The 26375-nt window shown below is 47.7% G+C and overlaps 1 protein-coding gene across 10 annotated transcripts in view; it reads right to left on the reverse strand.

Annotated features, from left to right (window-relative positions):
- Nucleotides 1-26375, reverse strand: part of Raf (serine/threonine kinase raf oncogene) — an 82385-nt gene that overhangs the window by 15114 nt on the left and 40896 nt on the right. For 5 of the 10 annotated variants that reach the window (XM_077632960.1, XM_077632956.1, XM_077632962.1 and 2 more), the window contains 8 exons: nucleotides 24824-24966; nucleotides 23016-23133; nucleotides 22159-22243; nucleotides 16118-16294; nucleotides 11882-11928; nucleotides 11303-11421; nucleotides 8605-8736; nucleotides 3614-3748 (listed from right to left, as the gene is read on the reverse strand). In XM_077632960.1, coding sequence (XP_077489086.1) covers nucleotides 3614-3748; nucleotides 8605-8736; nucleotides 11303-11421; nucleotides 11882-11928; nucleotides 16118-16294; nucleotides 22159-22243; nucleotides 23016-23133; nucleotides 24824-24966 — 956 coding nt within the window. Of the gene's footprint in view, nucleotides 1-3613; nucleotides 3749-8604; nucleotides 8737-11302; nucleotides 11422-11881; nucleotides 11929-16117; nucleotides 16295-22158; nucleotides 22244-23015; nucleotides 23134-24823; nucleotides 24973-26375 lie in introns of all 10 variants that reach the window. The other 5 variants (XM_077632959.1, XM_077632955.1, XM_077632961.1 and 2 more) reach the window with 1 other exon arrangement.

The following is a 26375-nucleotide window of genomic DNA, read 5'->3' on the forward strand; positions in this document are numbered from 1 at the left end:
ACGTATGTGGGCGAAGTAAAGCAAAACGGGAAAGTTTTAGAAATGCACGATTTTGTTTGCACCCCTGAAAAACAAAAACCTCGATACAACGAAGTTTGTGATATAACATAGCTTTTTTCCGATAAGTACTACTGCGTTATATCGAGGATCAACTGTTTTCGAAGCAACGAATAGCTTTCAAATAGTATTTGCTATTCAATTTGATTTGTACTGAACTTTCACTACTTGAACCTCCTAAAGCCCAGAAATTACGAATGTCTTGTTCATTTACATTGCGGCAAAACATCACAACATTCCTAGAAGACATTATCTTGCACTTGTCACGCAAGTTAATTTGCTCTTTCCTCACTGAATAGACTGCCAGCATGTGGCAAGAGCCTGTGCATGGTAATGCTAGGCCCTGCATAAAATCAATGCACTGATGGCCATCGAGAGCTGCCTTCGCTGTGCAGTTGCGGATTGGAAAACGAAGTGCAGCACCATGTGGGGCGGCATGTCACTGTGTCTAGCCGTGATTTAGCAGACAGCCAGTTGTGAACCAGACTGGCAGTGATCCTCTTCTCCCGGCTTGTGGAGGATAGCGGAGGGGGTGAAAGTTGCAGTTCGCATGCACTGCTGTGGATGTTTCGATGCAACCACTTGGATCGTTCTCAGTTTTCCTCAACTAGAAACTGCGCATGTTAGGCCGCAGAGGACAAGAGAAGAGAATTACGGGGACACAATTCTTATGATATGCAAATGCGAGAGCATTTACACTTGTTGCCGAGTTGTTGTGGGGGGCTTTGGGGGTGAACATCGTTTCGCTGCAGCAGCTCATTTCGCGTATTTCACGGCATAGTGATAGTCACGTACAGTAATCCCTTGTTATAACGAAATCGCTTTACTCGAAATATCGTTTTATTCGAAATTTCTTCCGGTCCTGACCCAAACGCATGCATTTTAGGTCGCATTACTCGAAGCGCATGAAGAGCTTGACCCGCTTAGAGCGAAGTGGCGAGCGGAGGCATCGACGCCGCGGCGACGACCCTTTTGCGCATGCAGTGTCAAATTAATACAGCCGACGAATTAGTCTCAGGCAGGCACAGAACAGGCCACAAAAGTACCAAACCTACGACCGATGACCTGCCTAGTAACGAGTACGCAAGTGCCCCCAGCTGTTTACAGCGGATGCAAACGGAAGCGTGCCCGAACCGGTCGCTGGTGTCCCCCGTGATAGAATCCAAACGAAAATGAAATTTTCATGACGCTTTGCAATGCCTGAAAACCGCGGTCTCTTGGATGCCGAAAAGTGGCCAAAAGACCGCGGGCAGACTTGCGACGTAGCATTCCATGCGGTGTGCTCGGTGAGCAAAATTTTACCGCTCTAAAGAACATTTCTGGTGCTGAAACGTGCCAAAAAGCAAAGAAGTTTCGCTCCGATTATGAGCCCATTCACGCTTGTGAGTAGCGACCGAGGTGAGCTTTCGGCAACGAACTTAGTTGCTGCCTGGCTGTCGTAGTCGTCGCTAAACCACATCGGCAACATCGTTTCATATCGGCCAAAGCAGACGAAACTCTTGAAAACGCGCGAAAACGTCATTCCCGAGAGTTTTCGCTTCAAACGAGGAGGCGACCCGCAGGTCGCACTTGCAATTGTTAACAACGGTGTTGTCGAGCTGCTGCCTGGTCGCACGCCCTTTGCCTTGTTCGACGTGAGGAGCTACGTTAACAAATCGGGAAGACGACTTTGGCGAAGCCAGTCTAGAAATCTGCTTGCCGCTCGTCATAATCGGCCTGCATCGCAATAAAACACTGCCCCTAGCTTCGTTGCACTTTTGACGGTGCAAATAGATTGATAACTTGCGGAAAATACGAAAAATCCGAGCGTCGTCAGCGGCGAGTCAGGCCGTCAACATGGCGGGTCAACGCAACCACGGCGCTTCCCCGGCGATCTTCTCCAGCCGGTCATGCTTGATTCGTGCCGTCCGACTAGACAAACGGTCTAAATGCGTGGTAGGGTCATTGGATTTTGTTCCTAGATATCTGTCAACGGTGTAGACGTGACGCTGCGCAAACACTGGCATTCGAACCGTAGAATTAGCACAGTGTTGTCGACAACGGTGCACCGAAAAACTCAATTGCAAACTTCACAGCTGTACACACCGGGAAAAAAAAACTGCCCAGTAATCATGCGAAGCCCCTATTGCAAAATCGTTCAGTTTTTACGATCGCGCTGAGTACCTACAATGAGCAGCTAATCGTTTTTTGAGCACAACAAACACAACCTCAGACTCGAGCCACGGCATTTCCGTGACCCCCCCATGAAAGCGGCCACTGCGTTCGAAATACCCCCATAAAATGGGCCACTGCCTTCGTGATTCGAAATACCCCGAAGGTTGAATGCATGGGCGCGGCGACCGCGGCCTCGTGCAATGCTTGGTCAGATTAGAGCAGGGGTTGCATGCGCCCGGTAAGAACTTCAAACAGCCAAAGCTCACTGCCTTTTTTGCACCTGAATAAAATTGTGCTTCACTGTATACATTGTATTTTTGACTTCCTCGCAGTTGCAGCGCAAATAAAGCTCGACTGCTTTAGATTTTCTTGGGTGGTTGTTTATATCGAATTACCGCTTATAACGAATTTTTACGCCATCCCGCTGACTTCGTTATAGCGACGGATTACTGTACTTTGTCGGCAGTGAACTGCAGCCTCTGGCCATGCTTTGCTGTCTCACCTGATGTATATGTGAGCGACTCAACTTCGGATGATAAGACTCCATAAGCCACACTTACATGAATATGAGTGGGCATTACATTTCCCAGCGTATCTTGCGGAGCCGACATGCCATTGTGCACATGCACCACTCAACCAGCCATAACCACTGAGCCACCGCGGCGGCCCATCTTGAGTGCAGTCTGCTTTGTTATCCAGCTGAGAGGGCATTGTGTTGCCACTGCTTCCATTCACCATGAAATTCAAATTGCCTTTCTCGATCCACCCCTGCCCAGTGATGACCCATTGCTACAGGAGGGGTGATGACGTCATTCGTGGGCCGCGTTACTGCCATGGCTTTCTGGCGACGGCGGGGTTTTCGCACAACGAGCCAAGTAATGCTCTCACATTAAAATGTACGACGCAACCGTTGGGCTCGAAGCCAGCCCGCACAATCGCATTGCACACAGTGCAGCGTGCACGCTGGGGCACCTAACAGAGTGGTTTATCGTTCTCGCGCCTTTGCGGTTTGCAGCAGTGTTTGGGTTGTTGAAGCCCATCACAGGGCTTGCGGCACAGTGAAACTGATATGCGCGGGCTTAGCAGGCTACGTGTTGTCATGAATGCAGTGTTTCGGACGGCATTCCACAACCAGCGCTTTGTCTTGAGGCGTCGTTAAAGTTACTGTCATCAGCTGGGTAAGCCATTTTTGATCACCATAAGCGTGCCTTCTAAAATGGTGGCATGTTCATGCAAGTAAGCGAGACGTCGCCCACAAGGGCTTATGCTGCCTCGAAGCTACAACCAACAAGAAGAGAACCAAATGAACGAAAAATGAGATGAATCATCCCAAAACACAGTTCAGGGTGCACGGGCTGTCAACACTGATGGAACACTGCACGCGATAATGTGTGTGCCCTACCTGTCGGAAAAGCGGGCGTTCTTCTCGGTTGAACTTGATGCAGTCCTCAGTGAACCGGATGAGTGCCTTGGGTGTGTCCTTGCGCGCTATGCTCAGGTCGGGACGCAGCAGGCCATGGCCCACCATGAACAGGATCTGCACACACAGAGCCAGGCACGCACTTGAAGCATGAACTGTTTCCTTGAGGGACACACTCAGACATTCCTGCACCTCAGCAATAGAGTCGCACTTCTTCTAGAGTAACCTTTAGACAACAACATGCCACCCCTGTGTCATTCCATGCCAAACGTGTCACTAATATACCGTATTTATGCGCTTAATTTGCGCACCCTTAACTTATCACCCGTTTTTTTAAAAAAAATTTTGTTTTACTCTCATATTTTACGCATCGTGCTGCACTAGACCACCATCATGCACGTGAGCTCTACCCTACGGCTCTACCCAGTAGCATTCGGCTATTCCGTGTGTTTGTTCGCAAGGCTTTTTGAATCTTTTGTGCACTGGGTGTGTCCTTGCACACTATGCCGGTGGCATCGGGGGCCATGGTGGCATTGAGGGCCGCTGTTACAATCGCGGCGGCACCAGCGGCATCGCCACTCGGAACGGCCGGCAGCGCTTAACGGGGAGGATCGGCAGCTGGTAGAAGAGCCGACACCGCTGTTTGTTTGGCTGGTGTATGTGACTCGACTGCCGGATACGCTTTTCTTGTTGGTGGCTCTGACGGCTTGTGTTTGGTTGTTCAGTCGTGTCTTGCGATGGGCTATCACAACTGTACGGCAAGTTTCAAACTTCTTGTAATACAGTCTGCGGAGGAAAAAAGGAACCGCGCTGCCGCCGAGCAGTACAAAGTGAATCAGAGCCATATTCGTTACTGGCGAAAGCAGAAGTCTCAGCTGGAAAATGCAAACCTGTGAAGAGCATTTAGGGGACCTAAGGAAGGCAAATTCCCTGCTGTTGAAGAGGAACTCGTACAGTATGTTAGAGAACATCGGGCCTCCGGTATCACCGTGTCGTGCGAGATGCTCCAGTTCCAGGCAAGAAAAATTGCACTTGGAAAAGGAGTCCCTGCAGCAACATTCAAGGCAAGCAGAGGGTGGGCGACATGCTTCATGAAACGGCATAATCTGTCTCCGAGACGAAGGACGTCCCTCTGCCAGCGTTTGCCCCCGGGCTATGAAGAGAAAGTGCTGTTGTTTCACCGTTTCGTGCTTGCGCAGTGTAAGACCGACAACTTCATCATGTCGCAGACTAGACGCCGCTGATATTTGACATGCCACCCAATACTACAGTGAGCGAGAAAGGGGTCCGATCTGTGGCGGTGAGAACAACTGGCTGCGAAAAACAAAGGTGCACAGTGGTGCTGGCGGTGACTGCAGATGGGTGAAAACTACCACCCTTCGTCATTTTTAAGTGCAAAACGCTGCCGAATGTGAAGGTGCAGGGACGCATTCACATCCGTGTCCACAATAAAGGGTGGGGCAACGAAGCATTAATGCTTGACTGGCTGGACACTGTGTGGGGAAAACGCCCAGGCGCTCTGCTGCGGCTGCCATCAATGTTGGTTCTTGATAGCTTCAGGGGTCATCTCGTCGACAGTGTGAAGCAGAAGTTACGGGTGATGAAAACAATCCTGGCTGTCATCCCAGGCGGCCTAACATCAGTCCTGCAGCCCTTGCACGTTTCCCTTAACAAGCCCTTTAAAGACAATGTGCACAAGTTGTATGTGGAAAGGATGGCCAGCGGAGAACATTCCCTTACTCCTACTGGAAGGATAAAGAAGGATAAAGAGTCTGAGAGTGGATCTTAGCAGCGTGGGATACGGTTTCTCCCAACATCATGCAATACAGCTTTAAGAAAACTGGCCTGTCAAATGCGCTCGACGGAAATTAGGATGACGCTATTTGAAACGCCAGTGATGGCGGTGAGAACGGCCGTGATGTTGTCAGTGATGGCTCAGAGTCCAGTCTTTCCAGCAGCGACTCCGACTAGTTAGAGTAGGTTGTTTGTGCAATAAAGAGGTACACCAGCACAAGTTTGCCCATACAGGACAATCGTGTCGGCAAACATGCACGCACGTGGCTATTCTCGCTGGCTTCGCCGCTCCGTGCCGTGATAAGGCGATGACAAGCAGTTTGGTCGACGCTCGCACGGTACTGTTAAAGAAGTGGCCGGGTGTACATTTTTGTGGTGTGATAATTGATTTATTGATTTGCGGTTGCTTTCCAGCACGAAGTTACGAAAGCAAACTTACGAAATCCGGAACTACCGAACAATTCGCTGGGCCGCAAGCGATGGCTCCGTTTTAGCGTCTTATTGAGCTTCGTGCATGCTCCTTCATGCCATCCCGCAAAGGAGGGAGGGTTGGTGCGCGGCCTTTCATTTGGAGTGAACTTTTTTCGGGGGGTGGCCAGCGTGGGGTGCGGGTTCGGGTGCTGACATATACGCAGCAACATACACTATACCTATGTTGCACATTGTGACCTTTGTGGAGTTGGTTTAAGTCGCGCTCGCGAAATCCCCGCTTAATTTGCGCACCACCCCCTTCTTGGAGCCCTAATTCCTGGATAAAAAGTGCGCAAATTATGTGCGTAAATACGGTAGTATTTGACCATCTCCAAAAAAAGTGCTAAGTTGGGCTAGTTGGTTTTTAGTAAGTTTTGGCACAGAAAAAGCCACATGAGAAGGTACTTAGTCAGCCCAGGTGCCATGCAGCCTCTGTGCCTTCTATCATCCCGCACACAATCCTGAAAATCACCATCTCAGAGTTTCACGCTCATTTGTTGCTTATTTACTTGAGCACACGTGGCAAGAGTGCTGCCATGACGAAGTTAAAACTTGTTAAAAGTTATAAGCCACCAAACACGGTGGCGGTCAAGCATCGATGGAGAGTGGAGTGCCATTTTTTCGGCCGAACACCACCACTGTTCTCTGTGCAATAAAAGCAGGTTGTCAAAGCGCCAGCGTAGAGCACTTGCGTGAGACACAATCGTGGTGTAACAGCCGTGTTTGCATTGCATGGGTTTCTTATGATGGGAGCTAAGGCAGGAGCACCTCATGAAACACACTTAGCAGCCAGGAGAACACAGTATCCAGGAACACAACGCTACTCTTTCTTGCAGCAAGGTAAGTACGAGTTCACTGATCTGCTGGTGACTGTGCTACTCCTAATGTTATATTTCCTTCCAAGCCTCCACAGGGTTCTGCACACACTGTTTTGTGCAAGACCCCGTTTTTTGAGGAACTTGCTCGACGGTTGTCGAGATTAGCCATATACCAGCATTCAAGTCGGCCTGAGTCAATAGATTTGTATTTGTTTCAGGGCTCCAAAATGCCTTTGTGACATAAGTATTAGTCTAGCTGGTTCCCTGACTCACCTGGACAACATTTTCATTAGCCAACAGTTTTCTGTTGAGACACACGATGGGGTCATTCACAGTGTGCAACCTAGGACATCCACTTGTACGGCATTTTATATATAATATCAATTTCTCGAATACGAATATGACCTGAATATCAAAAATATTCGAATCGTATTCGAAATTTTGAATACAGTAGAACCCCGCTATAGTAAACTCGGATATAGTAAAGTGAAACTGTGGTCCCATTTCGCCTTCCATAGATGACTAATTTTTTTTGTTTATAGCAAAGGTTTTTTTTAAAGAAACCGCAATAATAAAGAGCGTCAGGCCGCAACAACCTACTTCCTGCAGAAAGATGACATCATGGCACTCCAAGGCCAATGAGCCCATGTAAAGAACCAGAATTTGCTTTTTTTTTTTCCGGCCTAGAGTCTTTTCAACCTTGGGTGCCTGACCTTCAGGGCTGGTGTTCAGCCACCGGCTACCACAAAATTGACCACAAAATTGCGGTGGGATGGGTCACTGAACGATGCTAAACACCAGCAGCACAAACCAACCGTCTGTCTGACCGCGTGCGTTTGTTGATGACGGAAGGACGGAGGTATGATAAAAATATCGACCCTTCCAAAAAAAAAAGTCTGTTGAAACTTCTTTTTCCCCGCATAATGAACCCTCCCCCAAAACTGATGTCAACTTTTCTGGGGAAAAAGTGGGTTCATTAGGCGAGTATATACAGTATATCGAAGATGATAAAATGGCGTTTTTTGACACAGCTTCACCACTAAGTTCCAGAGCATGAGGAGAAGGTTTTTCGGAGGCCTTGGAGCCGTGAGGTGAAGCACACGGTGCACAAGAAAAAAAAAAAGTAAAGCTGGCTTTAGATGTAGAAAGATAGCGGCGCGGTTTGCTGAGAAAGGAAAGCTAGCTAAAGTACAGTGATGAGTAGAGGAGGGAAGAAAAGGGCAAACGTTCACAGCACGGCAATGGCGGAACTGCGTGGGCAGTTTTGTCATGCTTGACTATGTCATGCACGTTTCTTAACTATTGCCTCTTAAATGACGCTAAGGCTGCGGAAGGCGACACCAAGTTAACGCAAAGCTTTGGTTTTTTACATGGAGTCAAACTGGCATTACATTCGTAGCCATGTTGTATTCGTGCAAATGCAGTACTTCCACGAGATGGAAATGAAATAAAAAACATGACAGCATAAAGTGTGATAACTGAAAATAAATCACATAAAGGGTCGATAAGAGCAGGATGGACGGTATTTCCGAGTGTTTCTTTTAGAATCCAACACTTTGTATTTAGTAAGTAGCCAGAAAGCATACTCAGAGCCATGCCATCACCAACAACTGATATAGTAAAGATTTTTGCTAGTCCAAGTGACCTCGTTATAGAGGGGTTCTACTGTATTCGCACACCCCTGGCTTCTTTTTTCTTTGCTGCAAGCATGCAAAAAGAAATCTGACTCAAGGGACTTTCAGAGCATCCGGGAGAGTATGCCAGGTGTATGAGTAGAAGAGCCACACTTTCCACCAAATGTTCCGTTCAGTATGCAGGGACACGTAAGAACACTTTTCCTAGGCCCTGCGACTCTGGACAGGAGAGCGGGGCGCGGTGACTGCACCGCACCTGATCTTTGTTGTTGATGTGCGCATAGGGGAGTTGTCCCGTGATGAGCTCGTAGAGAACAATGCCAAAGGCGTACACATCCGACTGGAACGAGTACGGGTTTGGGTCCTTCATGCGGATCACCTCCGGGGCCTGCAAAGTACACCAAGAAAGTAAGGGGCATTCAGGGAGGCTCAGGGCAGAAAAATGAAGAGCTCTCTCAACTTGAACATTCATTGTAATCCAAGCACATGTACCATGCATGATCTCGTAACAAGATCGCTGGGGCAGTAGGGCAAAAAGAGGACATTATTATTTAAGCACATATAAGAGCTGTTGAACCAGCCACCATGCAACCAGAAAAATGAGTCTCCTAGCTAGGAGTGCTCAAGGCTGTTCAATGAGTGTCCCAAAGTTAGTGTTGCAAAAAATACATAAAACAAAGTAACTAACTATAGCAAGATGCTAATGTGAGCTGCTGGGTGATGACGGAACAGCACAATGGCACATGGGTAGGACTACAGGCGCACACCGCTACAGCTGAATTTACGCCACAACAAAGTTTTTTTGGGATTCCCTGTCAGCAAACCACATAAAGGGGGAGCCACATGGAGCATTTTTCTCGCGGAAAACTGGTGTCCGGCCGCCGCCGGCCGTTCACCGCCGATCAAGCCGGGCTAGATATGACCGCCCGGTGGTCAGCCGCTGGCCGGAAGCGGCCAACGTGGGCTATCAGTGCGGACCAATCAGGCCGCGACTGCGTCTGGCTTCTGCCCGCTTCTACAACATGGCCCGCGCCTGCCAAAGCGGCTGCTCGCTTCACCATGAACTCGCCGTTGCCGCTACACTGTGCCTCACGTTCATGGCAAACAAAAGTCACATGGAGCTTCCACTTGGTCTGAAGATGCCCGCACCACAAAATTTTAGCGAAGAAATGAGCCAGAGTTTCAGAATGCTTCTGGATTTTTAAGGCTGCTAGGCTTAGCCACTACGCGTCGGGTGACGTCAGGAAGTGCGGGAGGTTCAAAGAGGTTAACTATTTTGGTTCAGAAAGGGGTCACAAAGAATAATTCGTTCTCTTTGTCGTCATGGGATCGATACTAGCTTAATTTTAAATGCAAAGCTGTTCTTTTCAGCATTTTAATAAGCATATAGAATCACGCCGTTTCCAGTAATGCTGAAATCTTGGCGGCTGCGGTCTGGCGGCAGCCGCCCGTTTTCCCCCGCTTGTGGTGCTGCACGGTGGCGGTGCGTCGGCGTTCTGCCGCGAAGCTCCAAATGCGCAGCGCAAGTTCGCTCCATGTGGATCGCCCTTAAAGCAATGCAATTATTCCCTCCCCCTTCCCACCAACAAACAATTTTCAGAGTGCAATGCAGCTTCAATGAAGTTCTCATGAGCAGTTTTTTTTTCCCCCACTTTTGCGTGTCCAATTATATGCCCACAAATTTCAATATCTTCCGTTGTTTCACAGTTTCACCAAAAATGGCCACCGAAGTCATTTTACAGTTTGAGAACTTTGCTGGCATTCCCAGTGGAATCAGGTGGGGGATTTAAGTTTATTGTACTAGAGTGGTTTGAGGCTGCATAGGGTTAAGCGGCCAGCAGAATCAGAATTATTGTGCAGACATGTGTGCATAACGATGTGGTCCAGCACCCAACTGCACAGCTCGGACTCCATGTATGCGGCCCGTGGCAGTTGGCGCAAGCTGGCTTTTGGCTGGACTGCTTTTTCGCTTGCTTTGCCGTTGAATGTGTGATGGAAATCAGTCGCATCTTCACTTCAATGTGAAAGTTACTGAGTCAGCTTTAACAGGTAACAACTTTTCAGGATAAGCGGTGGCTAGCTCCGAAGAACTTTTGCTGCGGCTTCAGTGCGCAGCATGTTAGGCCTAGCGACATCAAGCAAGTGGTGCTGTCGGCCAATGTGCCAGCAGTCGGCATGTTGCAGGTTTTGCGCCGCCATTTGCTCAGTGTTGCTAGGTGCTCGGTGTCTAAAGCATTATTTCGATGTGCATGTGACGTGAGCTCGCACGACTCCTCAATGCCGAAATGCCTCCAGGTGGTGCGGTATCAGCACGAACTCTCACAGGAAGAAAACAGGCACTTTTACAATACACATGGGGAAAAAATTATGCATTTGGTAGCCAGTGCAGCGGATGCATTCATTATGTGAATGCCTCCATTGTTTGATACTTCTGGGGTACAATGAAAATTTCACCACAGTGCTAATTTTGAAATGATGAAACGTCAAAAGCTGACATATTTTTGTAAATAAACGTTGTTTCACGTCCACAAAGTTTTCCGTGGGTCCCATGAATTTCGTTGTAATGGAATTCAACTGCACAGCTGTCAGTAAATTTCAACTGAAATCCAGTCCCGCCATTGCTGTGGTCATCCGCAGTCAAAAACAAGGACTAGGTCCTTCAGGCCCGTTGGTGCATGGCAAAAAGTAAGTACGAAGTAGCGCAGGCAAGGGTAAGAACGGACACCAAAGAGGCGCTCTGCTTGTGCCCGTTCTTATTGCGTCCCATCCCTGTGCTGTTTCATACTTATTTTTTGAGAAAATAACAACAACAACCAGCTACTTCGAGAGAAAACTGAGGGCCAACCAATGAATTTCTCCAGCAGTACTGCAGGCAGTGATGATGAACCCCTTTGGTCACCAATATGAGAAAGGAAAAAAAGAAGGAATAAAGGAGAGAAAAAGCCGCTGCTCACCATCCAAAGGATGGACCCCGTCGGTTGGCTGAATGGCTGAGAGCCGCTCCACCTGGCCTTCACGGTGGCCAGGCCGAAGTCTCCAATCTTCACAGTCAGGTCATCATGCAAGAATATGTCTGAGCACACCACAGTCAAGGCTGCCAACGAATGGCCAAACGTCGACCATCCAATACCATATCCTGCCAAAGGAGTGATGTTCCGCACTAGTGCCATATTGAGTTAAATTCCATATGCTTCTGTGCATTTCTTGCAATCCTGCTGGATGGTTACATGTGTTCAACCTTCACAAAGCTCCACTGCTGATCTCTGAGCCATTTGTGTGACTTTATGTGCGGCATTCTTTTGCTTCTTTGGTTTGTTACGTTTAAGATCACTACACACGAAAGTGTTTAGCACCCAGAGCAGTTCACACACTTCCTCTTAGGCCAATATTACATTACGATTATGGCTACGGTTCCTAAGCCCTGCCAAGAGCCCTGTGTGCCTCACAATGTACCAGAAAAGGGGCTGCACGTTAGCCCTCACAAACCACAACTCTTGTCACACAGTTTGCTGTGTAAAAAATGAAAAGGATACTGTTTGATTTAAGGTCCCTATGAATGATGTTCTTGGCATGTAGGTAGCTGAAAGAGAACAGAGGTATAACCGATGTCAGAAAACAAGCAACCAATATGCAAAAAATGGACACCCATACAGGTAGTCTATATACGAGAGTGAACAGTCAATCTGCACATAAGAACGAATTTTGCTGCTATTTCTGCAATGAAGTTGAAAGTGTCTCTTGGGCATTATCCGTCCGGAGGAAAACTATTTACAAGAAAGAAAAAAGTATGTGTTAGCCACGTAAATTATGAAGTAACCATTGGCTGATTGTGAACATGCTCCCTTACCTATTGAAGCTGCCTGCACAAACAGTAACGCCCGTGGGAGTAAAAGCAGCACAGTGCAGCTCACTTATAACGAGCAAGACCATCACACAGCATTTGCTCCTTTATATCCTGAAGTTCACAGCAAATAGGCTAAGCATAACATTGGACTTGATTGGGTTTTGTGGCACACAGGAAACTAAGGGCCTCATGTGAATATTTGACTTGAGTAAAACAGATTTCCATGGTGTGCTTTTTATACATACACTAGAATCTCAATGATACAATCAAGGCTGACATTACAGGCGACGACCGATTTTCCAGACTCTCTAGGGACCGCGAAAACGACTGAAAAATCAGGTAGTCCGGAAAATAAAATTTCACCGAAAAAACCATGAACTTATAACCAATATGCCGGAGGAAGGCGTCAGTTGTATTGCTCATATTCTAAAGCTCCTCATCACTAAATTTCGCCCCGCGACATGTGCACGGACGAGGACGGCGACCGCTTTCATGAGCGTGGCCTGGCTGTGTTGCCCGTGGCATGTCGCCGATGAACGCACGGGTTGGGATAAAGTCTAAATTGGGAAGCAAACACACGACTGCGGGAACTGCGCTGCGCCCGCAATACGATGGACCTGGAATGAGAACGAGAAGATGGCGAAACAATAAGAACCGAGAAACCGCTGAAGCTAGTGCTCCGTCGGCGTCGGCCTTCATCATTAGGCCTAGTGACTAGAGCCGAAATCGGCATTGTATCCAGCAATATGCGCTCTACGGTGGCGTCTTGCCTGTCATCGAAACGCCAGCTGTTTACGGTTTTATGACAGAAAAGTCAGGGTTGCGGTGCATTTTGCCGCGGGTACGCTGACCTCGCTTTGAAATGCACCACCATTTCCTCCTGCTCTCACCGTTTCCGTGCAGCCGTACGCCTCCCACACGCTTCGCTGCTACCTCTTTCCATATCTAGGACGAAAAACTTGGCACAGATGAGTCCCGCAAACTCTGACTACAATCAAGAACAGTACGAATTCAAAACCATGCGGGCGCAATGTACCGACTCGCGCTGAATTTCAGCATCTGAAGTTAAAAGCTTCCTTTAAGCTTGAATTTAGTTTTGTTTGATCAAGTTTTCGATCTTTCCTGCAGTTTGAATTAAAGGGACACTGAGGAGAACCCTATCAAAATTTTTTTGTTAGCAATATCTGATAGTTCGGCATTTCATGGCTTTGTTGATGCTTGTCCGGGAGCGAAAGATGCATTTATTTAAAAAAAATTTGGATTCGAAGTTGAAAAATTTTTCCCGCCGCTCCGATTCAAACTCGAGAACTCTTATGACGACACGGAGAACTCTTATGACGACACAGAACAAAGTGACGTGAAACGTGACGTAAACGGAGACTCTGTGATTTCTGGCAGCTAGCGGTGCGGTGCGCAACCTTCCTTTGCAAGCCTCAGAGATTCGTGACATCCATGAAGTAAGGAAAATTCCTCCATGGTGGCGCCTCTTGTCCTAGGAAGTCATCACGCTTGTACTTGCGAGATTGGCCTGTGGCGGCGATACCTGTATTTTGGTTCTTGCTATTTTCTACATTACAAGAGCTTTGTTTTCAGGAAGAGCGGCGTTTTTGTGATCAGGAGCTGGTATTCTATCGATACAAGCCAACTTCAATTTCTCCTCAGTGTCCCTTTAATGAGGTTCCACTGTACGCATTACCGTATTTACTCGCGTTATGAACCCATTCGCATAATGAACCCGGCCCCACTTTTGTCGGTCAGAATTTACTTTTTTTTTCAGCCTTTAGCTTTTTGTAGCTGGTTCCTCAGTTTTCGCGCCGTCTGTAGAGCAGACCTTGGCAGCACGCCAAGATGCTCCCGGCCGCCGCGGATAATATCACTTGTTTATCTTTTCAGGAGAGCTCCTGCCAGAAGGAAAGGGGGAAGGGGGGGAGCGCAGTGTGCCAAGATGCTGCCCGCCACCGATAACACCACCACTTGTTTATTCTTTGAGGAGAGCGCCTGCCAGAGAAGTGGCGGAGGGGAGGGGGAGAGCGCGGCGCGCTCGGCGAGCTTGGCAGAGCGCCAAGGCACAGTCATTCGCATTACGCACTGGTCACCGTCCTGTGCATTTTTTAACCTAGCATAAGAGACGCGCGCCTGACCTTCAGGGCTGGTGTTGGGCATGTTTGCGTTATCTTGACGGGAATGGCCGGCGCCGTGGACTACCACTAAATTGCCGGATCCGTCAAAGTGAACGATGCAGCGGCACGAACACAAACCCATCTGACCGCGCGCGGACGGACAGACGGACAGGACGGACAGACGGACGGACGGAGGTATGATATTAGATATCGACCCTTCGAAAAAAATTTGTCAAAACCTTTTTTGCTGCGTAATGAACCCTCCCCCCAAACTGATGGTCTACTTTTCTGGAAGAAAAGTGGATTCAATACGCGGTAAATATGGTATATGGTGGCGAGTGCGAACAAGGTCCGAAAAAATTGAGCAGTCAGTTCCGGTGCGTCTGAAATTTCAAGCGTTCTTATACATTGGCTCTATGGGCCATGCCGCGGTGCCGTGAAAAAGTCCGAATAATCGAGCATGACCACTACAGAACATGCGAATGCACCAGCTGTGACATCACCCTCGAGCACTAAGCACTGCCCAAACATCGCTGATGCCACACACAATCACCAGTAGTGTAGCAATGTACCGTGAGCAGCCAGCAAGTGGCAGTGTGCACCCAGCACATCTCCAACACCACGTGCAGATTTCCACACAAGTTTTGTACAGATGCAATGCAAGAGATGGTGCATCAATGGTGGACTGCAACAGCAGCTATGTAGGGCAAGCATGATGGTAAAACAGTGCACAACAAGATGGGACAAAGTAGGAACATATGAGCGCAAAGAAAATTGGAAAATGAGCAGGCATTGAAGTGGTGTTTTCAGCACCCATCAAACTGTCTGTGCTCTAGCCAAGAGAAATAAGTATACAAAATTGACCATGAGCAATGTTTTGTCACTTGTCATGAGGGTGTTGTTTAAGGCGTACTGCTCTCTTGTGGCCATGAGTATATTGCACAGACAGGCAGATGCATAAACAGCAGCTTAATGGAACAGCTTAATGAGAGCGAACAGGGCCACCTAAGCCCGCCCTGTCGTCAATGCAAGACCCAATCTGGACAACAGGGCCATCCTCAACCATCCGTGCCCTTGCCTTAACAAAGTCAAACTATCAACCTCGACAAAGACAAGTAGGTTAGGAGATTACTGAGGCTATGAATACTGCACGTGAAGGCAACAAGTGTGTGAGCGTGGCATCAGTGGCACCACCAGGAAAAGAGCCCTCGTTTGTTTCTAGGTCGATGGCAACCAGCAAAGAGCTGAGTTGTATCAGTGTGTATCAGTTGACCTGACTGCTCCTTTCCACTGTTTGTTCTTTGTCCTGTCTCGTTCTGCACTGTTTTTACAATCGTGAATCATCAACCCACCCAACAAGCATCACTTCTAGAGCAACCACCTGTCTACTCTAGGCACAAAGCCATGCAACTGCATGGATTTGGCAAAACGAGGCTTGCAAGCTTTTTCACGTGCATAAAGCTTCGCATCTGAGGGAATTAGACCTTGACGCACAGAGCAACAGTGCAGAATACTGCTTCCCTTGGTTCAGTTGAGGCCCGTGACAGTATCTTTTGATGCAGGATCCCCAGCTTGAAGGGCAGGACAGCTGGCATTATCTGCTAGTAAGCGTCCCGCTACCCTTTCCATTAGTACCACAAGACCGCCTAGCCATGCAAGCAAGCCCCGTGTTCACATACTGTGCTGCAGCTTCACATCCCTCATATGGAAAGTAAAAGCCACAGAGCTTTCCACCGACAATGATATGAATCTGCAGAAGCTGCTGTGAAGTGTTCATGCGGAGGAAAGGCCAGGGGGGAGCTTACTCCATGCCCTGTGCCGTCTGCCGAGCAATGTCGATGACCTGCAGCATCTCGAACTTGGACTCAAGCACGTGCAGGTGTTTGTAGAGGCTGGAGCCCTCGCACCACTGCGTCACGATGGTCAGCTGTGGCTTGGACACGCAACCCATAAACAGGATGATGCTCACGTGCCGTGTTTTCCTGCACAAAACCAAGACCAACAGCTCGAAAAAAGATAAATAAAAAAAATCGTCCACTGCTTTGTGATGAGCATTAAAGTCTAGCTGCTGATGCCCTCCCTGTATGCGATGCTCAAATTACAGTGTGCCAATGACATAGGGTATGTTCTGACACGTGCCGTAGCATGGTAATGGTAAGCTGCAGAGTTTCCCTAGCCAGGTCCTGATGGCAGCAGTAGCTATAGCAGTAAGTGGTAACCGTGTACATGCAAAACACAAGGTGCCAAAGCGGTGCCTAATATTTTCAGTTTTTCTTGTCAGCAATATAAAAGGTGAAAGAACACCTTTCAAAACCGAGGCTGTAAATAAGAACTGACAGAATTTAAATTAATTCCGTGGCAATGTCTTCAAAGGTGCTGCCACTAGAAGACCTCGTAGCTTTGACGAGACCAGGTTTACAAAACCAAACTGGTTATGGCGCCAACCAGACAACCACCAAAAGAACAACAATAAAGCACCACCAAAATTTTCCCTCAACATTCCAGCTAAAAGAGAGTATGCTACTACAACCATTTCTTGCTACAAAACTTCTCTGGAGAGTGTCACACATGAAGGGCACCCTTGTCCAACTGAAGCACGACAGCCCATTTCGAACTGCAAGCAAAACTTTCAGAGTGCAGTTAAAGGTGCACTAAAGAGGCATCTCAACTCGTCTTTTTACCACGGGAACTCGATCTACACGTTACGAGCATTCTTAGAAACTTCGAATTATTGTCCCGTGCAGCCGATTTTCCTAACCTAAATCGGATTAAACATCCTGGCTCCCGCCATTTTTTAAAACTCAACGCTGAAGGTAGGAGGAGTCAACCAACGCGTGGAGTGCCTTTCAGCCAGTCTCGTGGCGGCTTGCCGCACTGCCATTGGTGGAGTGATACGTAAATCAATGAGTTGACGCGCATTTTTATTTCCATGGGCCTAATTTGCAGCTATGTTGCCTGCAACTGAAACTATTTACTCACAGAAATCTAAAACACACCAAAAAAGTGAAAGCAAGGCTACCACGGGGCTGGCTGAAAGGCGCCCCACGCATTGGTTAACTCCTCCTACCTTCAGCGTTGAGTTTAAAAAAAGGGGGGAGCCAGGACGTTTAATCCGATTTAAATTAGGGAAATCTGCCGCACAGGACAATAATTTGAAGCTTCTAAGAATGCTCGGAACTTGTAGATCGAGTTCCCGCGGTAAAAAGACGAGCTCAGGTACCTCTTTAGTGCACCTTTAAGCATACAGTCGCCGACCGATTTTTCGGACCCGAAAAATGGTCCGAATAATCGAACTGTCTGAAAAATCCGTGAAGTACAAAAAGGTCACTTTATTGAGATGAAATATGCTTAAAAAAGTCACTGATTTTACCTTGCGGAAAATTCTCTTGCTGGTGACGATTTGCGCCTGTGTTTGCGCCATGGTTGTGCTTTCACTGTACACGCTAGACAGCAAGGTCACCGCATTTAGTTGGAATACTTCCCACGCTTCTTCGACGGACCTGGCGGGGCCATGTTGTCCACAACCCGAGTGTGCACCATACCGCTCATTAAACACACACAAAGATAAGGCACTTTTCTTTCAAAGCGGCGGAACCGCCGGACGCAATCACAAAACGGCGAACTGATGTAACTTCGTGAGGACTGAGCGCCACTCGGCCAACGCGGTCAGAGAAACCCAAGTGACGAAACGGCGAATGACAAACGTACGAGACCCACCAAGGTGGCTCAGTGGTTAGGGCGCTCGGCTACTGATCCGGAGTACCCGGGTTGGAACCCGACCGCGGTGGCCGCATTTCGATGGAGGCGAAACGCAAAGGTGCCCATGTGCTGTGCGATGTCAGTGCATGTTAAAGATCTCCAGGTGGTTGAAATTATTCCGGAGCCCTCCATTACGGCACCTCTTTCTTCCTTTCTTCTCTCAGTCCCTCCTTTATCCCTTCCCACCGAGATGTGAGATAGCTCCTGCACAATTTCCTTCCCCCAACAAACAATTTTCAACGTATGGGACAAGCGATAACTGCCCGCGACAACGTTGGCGACAAAAGCAAGTTGGCGGCGATGACAATTCGGCTGCCACCTCGAAGTGTCAGAGTTCGCAGGGACCTCAACTGGCAACAATGAGGTACCGAAAGTGCGTCAACCCAAGCCAATTGCAGCATAAATCCACCTCAATCCAAAATGACGCCTTTTGCGCCGGTGAAAAGCCGATAAGATGGCCGATTTTGGCCCGCAGGCGACTGAAATAAGTTAGAAAAATCGAACTTTCGGACTTTTGAAGTCCGAAATATCCGTCGCGAATATGTATGCGCTTCTGTGGGGTGACTGACGGTGCCTCATTGAGGTCCGAAATATTGTACCAGCCCGAATTATTGGAGTCCGAATTACCCGTCGGCTACTGTATAACAAAATTGATAAAGGTCCACAATTTTTCGTTACACACCGGTCTTCGTTACATCCAGTTTTCGCATAAAAATTCGAAAGGCTGTGCTGAAGAGAAGACAAAAGAAAAAAATCAATGCAATAAAGTGGCCTAACAAACATTTACAGTGAACCCCGGTTTCTCGAGTCGTAAACATGGAGAGAGATGCTGCGATGGAGAGACAGACTGCGTCAAAAGCCACCACCATCCCTCCCTGCTTCGCATGGGCTGCGGAGGATAGGGAAGGCAGAGGATTTGGAAGCACCCACTTGTTCCCGTGTGCTCGACTCCCGTTAAAACAAAAGGGGGGTGGGACGAACTAACTACCATTCACTGCGTTGCTCATGCTCTTCACCGACTCCGCTCCCACCCGAGCGGCGGTGATAGGCACGCACTGCTTGTCCCATGCCTTCTTTGCTACGTCCTGCTGTTTTGTGCTGCTTTCGGACATGAGCCGCTGTAGGGCCACTCAGCGTGATGCTACAAAAGCAAAAGCTGTGGAGACTACTGCGTTTGGCACCGAGATGCGCCCACTGCGCTGGAGCACACTACGTTATGTCAACTGTGTTTGCTTGTTGCGATTGATGTTCCTCTCAACGCAGTTCATGTTTTACTGTCATGAAATTTTCTTGTGATTCGGCCAAATTGCAAGTAACGCAGCGCTAGTTAATAGATACTCGGCATGGCGAGTTTGTTGTGTCAAGGTCAACTGCTGCAACACCTTCATTACCTGGAGTTCGCAAATAGACACAACACGCTTCAATGTGGGCAGTGTTGGAAAATTGAGAAACTTCATATTACAGTAGAACCCCGCTGTTACGTTCCTCACTGCTGCGTTTTCCCGGCTACTACGTTGTTTTCATCCGGTCCCGGCATAGCTTCCATAGGATCCAATGTATAAGGAACCCCGTTGTTACATAGTAGCTGTGAAAATGTTCCCGCATGATACATCGCAACTTAGCACCCCGAACACGCCTGGGCTGAAGTAGGCAATGCGCTGCAACCGCCATTTTTATTTTTGGCGAGTTTTGGCCGGGCTTGGCTATGGAACTGGCTGCAAGAAGCCGTACGCCAGTTCGAGAGGCCGCCACTAGGTGACCATTCGTGAAAAGTGCTCTCACTTTTACGGTTGCCACATGGTTGTTGAACGGGTCGACTCCTCCTCTATCATGCTATCGTCATTGTGCATTAAGCCTCGTGAACGTCGAATTTGTGCTTAGACGGCGTCGCGCAAGCGTAAGGCGCTTTCCCTTGAGGAAAAGCTAGACGCATTAAATGCAGTCGACAGGCAGCCAGCGCGGAAGAGAGTCGACATTGCCAAGGACCTTGGTCTCCCACCCTCGATGCTTAACAGCATCATCTCGAAGCGTGCCGAGATAGAGGGGTATGCCGCGCTCTTCGGCCCGAAAGCAAAGCAGGCTCGTGGCAAAAACGGCAAGCCACCATTCTGGATTTCTTTAAGTCCTAAGCGCACTCTGTAGAAATAAATTGTCTATAGTTGAAACTGCACATTTCGATTCATTTTCGGAGCTTTCCTCACTGTTGCGTTTTCCCGGCTGTTACGTTTTTTTTCCCCGGTCCGGTGAAAAACGTATAAACGGGGTTCCACATTATTGAGGAATTCACTACATGGAGGTTTGTTACATCCAGGTTTAACTTTAAGTACCATGTTCCTTTTTCTCACATCACCCGGAGTGAAAGAAATTCTGGGGACGCTTAAGTAGATTTAACAGTGTAATGTGATAGGACTGCTAACCATGTGGTATGAGATGTTCGCTTTTGCCCCTGAATTATTGCGCTGAATGACCATTCCTTAGTGATCATATGGCCAGCACACCTGGCTCACGACAGAAAGGCCAGCAGTTCAGGTTCCGGCTCGACCATTTTTCTTTCAAGCGGAGAGCCTGGTCTTGAAAAAAAAAAAAAAAAAAATTATTAATGAAGTCACAGTTAAGAAATCTTCAGGGAACATGTATTTTTGTGTGCCGGTTCTAATTATGTCATTTAATTTAACGTAAAAAAATTCCTTGAGCACTTATGCAATATTTATGCATGTATTTTGTGAAGAGCTTAGAAAAATAATTTGTTGCGGGAAACTCGCTGAAATGTTCTCTTGACACCATGGAATGCAATAAGGCTAAAATTGTCTTTCTGCCTATCATAAAACTTACTGTATTTACACGCGTAATGAACCCGTCCCCCACTTTTGTCCATCAGAATTAACTTTTTTTTTTTTTTTTCAGCCTTTAGCCTTTTGTAGCTGGTGCCTCAGTTTTTACGCTGCCCCCAGCATAGAAACTCGGCAGTGGGCCGAGATGCTGCCGCCGATAACAACACTTGTTTGTTTATCTTTTGAGGAGAGTTCCTGCAAGAAGGAGGGGGGGACAAGACGTCGTTGCTCTGAAAGCTAAGGCACTCGTCACTGTCCTGTGTGTTTTTTTAACACCGTAAAAAATGCATGCCTGACCTTCAGGGCCGCTGTTCAGCATGTTCCAGTTATCTCCACGCAGCGCCGGTGCCGCTTGCTACTGCAAAATTGCCGGATCCGTCAAAGTGAACAATGCTAAACACCAGTGGCACAAACGCCTCTGACCCTGTGCGTGCGTTTGTTGATGACGGAAGGACAGACGGAGGTATGATATGAAATATCAACCCTTCCAAAAATATCTGTTGAAACTTTTTTTATCCTGCGCAATGAGCCCTCCCACCACACTGATATCAACTTTTCTGCAAAAAAAAGTCGGTTCATTACGCAAGTAAATATAAATACGGTAAGTTATAAGGTTTTGAAGTTATCGTTTCAGAAATGTGAAGAAAAGTGGGTATTCCTGTTTCTGAAGTGGCAGCTTCAGTACCCTATAATTCAAATTCTATGAAAGCCAGGATAATTTTACCCTTATTGCATTCCTTGCTATCAACAGAATCATATGGGAAACATTTCAGCAAGTTTCCCACAGCAAACTCTCTTCAAAGCTCTTCACAAAATACTTGCATAAAAATTACACAAGTGCTCAAGAAATTGTTTTACACGAAATTAAATGACATATTAAGAATCAGTGCGCAAAATACATGTTCCCTGAAGATTTCATAATTATGACTACATTAATAAAATTTTCTTTTCAAGACCAGGCTTTAGCGCAATCACAATTCTGTCTTCAGAGGCACTATATAATGGTGCTGGAATGACACTACGGCCTTGCAGACCAATGAGGATTTGCGTAGTGATGTCATTATTGTTGTGCTTATGTTGAAGTCATGTGGTTGTGACATCACAACATTGTCAACCAAAGGGAGAATTTCGCTGTGCCCCCGAGGTCTTCGCCGAGTGTCTGTTGTAGCGTTATCCATTAAAAATGCCCAACGGTTTCAACAGTGTACTGCTGAGTGAGTGCACTATTACGGGGAATCAGAAAAGTGAGTTGTCACCTAAGAACGGAGACTTCATTCTTGAAGGCCTGCAGCTGAGCTGGCGTTGGGTTTGTCACGTTCAGCTTTTTCAGAGCCACGTGCCCTGGAAACAGAGAACGATGCCAGCAAAAGAAGAACGGCTGGATCAGGGCAAGGCACGGAAATGTCACCGACAAAGTTTGGCAACGCAAACATTAGAGACAGACCACAGAAAAAGAAATTGCACGACAGTGAGTGGGGCTGAGCATCATCTGTTACTACTGGCAAAGGCTTACAAAAATAATAGAGAGCTCTAGACTGGTACACTTCTTTTAAACTGCAGTGAGGTTGACAAAAGAGAGGTGTGAGAAGGCGAAGAAGGCAGCGTCAACAGCTACAGTGAAAACTGAGATGATGATGACTCAGTGCGATGCGAAGCCTTCAGCTCTTGTACATCAGCAACACAGTGCCCCACTGAGTGCCAGCATGGTGAAGCATGATTCTGGTTATGTGTGCTCACAGCAGCCCTGTCAATTTTTTTTATTTTAAAAGGCTAACAACCTCAGCGTAAAGTGGGGGGGTTGACCTAATGACTTGTTTCTTGAAAGAAACAAAATATAAAGTAAATGTCTAGAACAGGCAGCTCTAACATGAAAGGGAAAATAAAAAAAAGAGCAATGGAACATATTATTCTCAGTCAATCAATGATTGCTGCACAAGTATGAGTGAAGACCACACTTTTGAACTGCTGGAAGCATGGCTGCTTGACACTGGGTTGGCAGAGCAGAGAATCCCATTCGACATGTATCACAGGTGTGTGCAATTTACCGACATCAAATGCTGGCCCCAGTCACAAGTCTACAGAGGAGGAAGAGGGTGGGTAAAATTAAACGTACCATGCCAGTGACCTCGGTACACGGTTCCAAAGGATCCCGAGCCTATCCGTGGTCCCGTGAGTATTTCATCAGGCATGATCTCCCAGTCCTCGATGGACTCCCGTGCAGGCTTCTGTTGCTGCAAGGCCACATGTATTGATGATCATAACAATTTTGCATGATTTAAGTCCAAAATACTTGGAGGATTCCCAAAGGTGGAATCTCTACATTTCTAGATGCAACAGTGAACTGAAAAAGTGAACCAGAGCTGACTTCATCCCAAGCAACAAAGTAATTACTCATCAATGTCCACTTCAGCACAACAACACAGTGACAAAGGAAAGCTTAACAGCTTTCTCAAACCTTTGCAGTAGACAAGTGCGAATATTCGATAATTTCGAGAATTCGGTCCAATAGTAACGTATTCGATATTTGATTTGATCCAGATGTCTGGTATTCGAAATATCAAACCATTTGTCTCGAGAGAATAAAGTTTCTAGAACTCTTGCTGTGTGTTTTCGGTTCAGAGTACCTCCTCCGGGATGGCACCGCGGCACGTGCCCGCAACCACAACCGACTCCGCGCCGCGTGCCTGCGCTCCCGTGCACATGCCGGAGCCAGTGCGGCAGCAGACATGGCTCCCTTGAATTCTATGGAACAAGTCTGTGCCGCAGCAGCTCTTCTCCACGCGAAATTTGCTAAACAAGTGCGATGGCACAGGCATGAAGGGGAGCTAGCACAAGACACAATGAAGATAGGTGGTGCTGTGCACTGGGTGCACAGTGCGTACCTCTAGCGGGTGTCACAGAGTCCGCCGCTTAAAAGCAACAGCCGCATGATGGCGCAATCGCACTTAAGAGCCGCAGTTGGAGGCCCCATATATGGGTCTCGCACCCCGCAGATACATAGGCACCACATGTAGGTCAGCTCCCCGAATTTCCGATCGCCATTTTTTGTGGAAAGTCGGCACAGCTTCAATGCACTCATTTCAAAAAACAAGATTCCGAAAATCCTCATTCTGCCGTTCAACCTCTTTCATGAGCGAGAAGTATACGAAAGATTCACTTCGAATTCGCTTAGAACATAAAACCACTATTCGCACATGCCTACTTTGCAGTTCAAGAATAATTCATCGTGGTCTGAGAAAGCAATGCAGCTTCCTTTCGAAGCTATACAGCTGGTTATGGGTGCATGTGAACGAGCGACTGCTTGGTTACTTTTAAATTACAAAGCACTTGTGTGAAGTTTGACAAGCAGTGTGACAGGCAACAGACAAAAGGAGGAGCAGACAGTTCCTATAGTGTCCACTTCTTTCGTCTGTTGTACTGCTTATCAAAATTCACACGTTTCAGTCTAGAGTCTATTAAACTGCAGAGATTTCTGCACCAGAACCCTATGGACCAATGTAAAGGTGAAACCTCAGAATATAGGGCGAACCAAGGTGCAAAGGCTAAATGTCACAACTGAAAGACAGCACAACAGATGGAGAATCCCAACAGTATGCCCACAGCACTGCTTCCTCTCTCTACATTTCTAAATGCAACAGTCAACTGAAAAAGTAAACCAGAGCTGACTTCACCCATGTTTGGGTGCTTTCAACATAGGCGAGTGGCACTGAATCCATAAATTGTACCTTACAGCATCTTCAATAAATGACACTGGTGCACAATTTCATCTTCAGCAAATTACACCGAAGCATGTTGGCCTCTACTGCGATGGGCCCCTGCACACTGCACTGGTTTCGAGGCACAAGATGCCATAAGGAACTAAGACTTCATGACGCTCTTAAAACTAGTGTCAGGAAAGCCAAGGCAACCACCGGCACCTACCGTGATGACCTTTTTGGAGCTCTCGTCAGCTGACCGTGCCCGTGGCCGGCATGTCTTGTGGGCACTGGTGGGTGAGCCCTGGGCGCTTTGTGTCCGCGTTGGACTCCCACTGGGACTCGACGAACTTTGAGGAGGAGCCAGGCCTGTTCCTGCCACACAGTGGGCAGGGGTTATCAGTCACAAAGGCCGTGGCACCCATGGGGCCCATGAAATTTTCTTGAACAACAGAGCAAAATAGGCTCAATTGCTGCTCATGGCATGATGTACCCACGGCAAGAGAAAAGACGAGATGGGAAACAACCACATGTGTATTCCTCTCCATTGTGAGCTTGCGTTTCCAGCACCGTTACTTTGTCACTGTTAAACTTGCTTCATTTTTAAAAGGTTTTTCACAAGATCAATATTCATGCGTGCGCCACTGCATAGCAGTAGGTTGGTCACAACCAAAATACAGGCAAATGCCACTCCTAATGGTAAGCGGCCCATGACTGGCTCCACCACTTGCGCCAGGCACGCAGATGCTGTGATCAACCCCCTTGGTAGAGGAACCACTATAGCCAACTGTTCCAGGGTGAGGGCTACACTAACATTTGCTTTTGGGCATCCATGAAGTACACTAGAACCTCACAGACATGTTTGCGATCCACACAATTTCCCAGTTCACGTGCTCATAACTGTGAACAATAAAAATGTCACGCAGAGTTGCACTGCGTTTCTCCCAGTTATTAAATTTCCAGAGAACATGATTTCCCAGTACCTACATTAAAAATTTAAGCAAATTCTTCATATAATATGGACTTTAGTTTAAAGGGGTTCTAGAACACCTTACGAGAAGACCACTTCAACTCGCTCACACTTTGCATTGTGTTGTAATGAAAACCTGAGCCAAATAAAACATTTCTACACACAGCAGAGCAATCACGCACGAAAGTTGGCGAGCCCTTCCCGGCGACTTTCTCATGCTTGTGCCCTCCTCCGTCACTCGCACCTGCTTATACAAGTTGAGACGTGGCTATTGGTTAGATTCATGAAGCAGCGTGCTTTAACATTCCAGGCATACCGCAACTTAATAAGAGCGCCTTTCAGAGCCCCTTTAATCCTGATCACGGAAGCCATATTCTGATGGAGGCAAAATGAATGACGCTCGTTTACTATGCACTCCAGGTGGCTGAAATTTGGATGAAGTCCTCCACTACAGCACCTCCTCCTTTCTTTCATTCCCTCATTCCTCTCTACCCCCCAAAACGCGGTCGAGTTAGCCACCAAAGGGTGAGACAGTTAAGTGCCAACTCCAGGGGCCTTTCCTGGGCGTACGCGCCCAGCGTCAGCACTCTGGGCGTACACCGGAACAGGTGTCGGAAAGAGGCATGCATCTCCATGTTCCTGATGCTGGCTCGCTTCCCCTCTCAAGCCGACGGAGAGGATTTCAAACCATGAAGAGAAGGGGTGGGGGGGGCATTGAAAGGACAACTTAAACTGTGAAGAGAAGTTCAGGGAATGTGAAAGAACTTCAAGCCATGAAGAAAAGAGTCACCGAGAGCCCCGCGATCCT

The sequence above is a fragment of the Amblyomma americanum genome, chromosome 7 (assembly GCF_052857255.1).
Source record: "Amblyomma americanum isolate KBUSLIRL-KWMA chromosome 7, ASM5285725v1, whole genome shotgun sequence".
Classification (NCBI taxonomy): domain Eukaryota; kingdom Metazoa; phylum Arthropoda; class Arachnida; order Ixodida; family Ixodidae; genus Amblyomma; species Amblyomma americanum.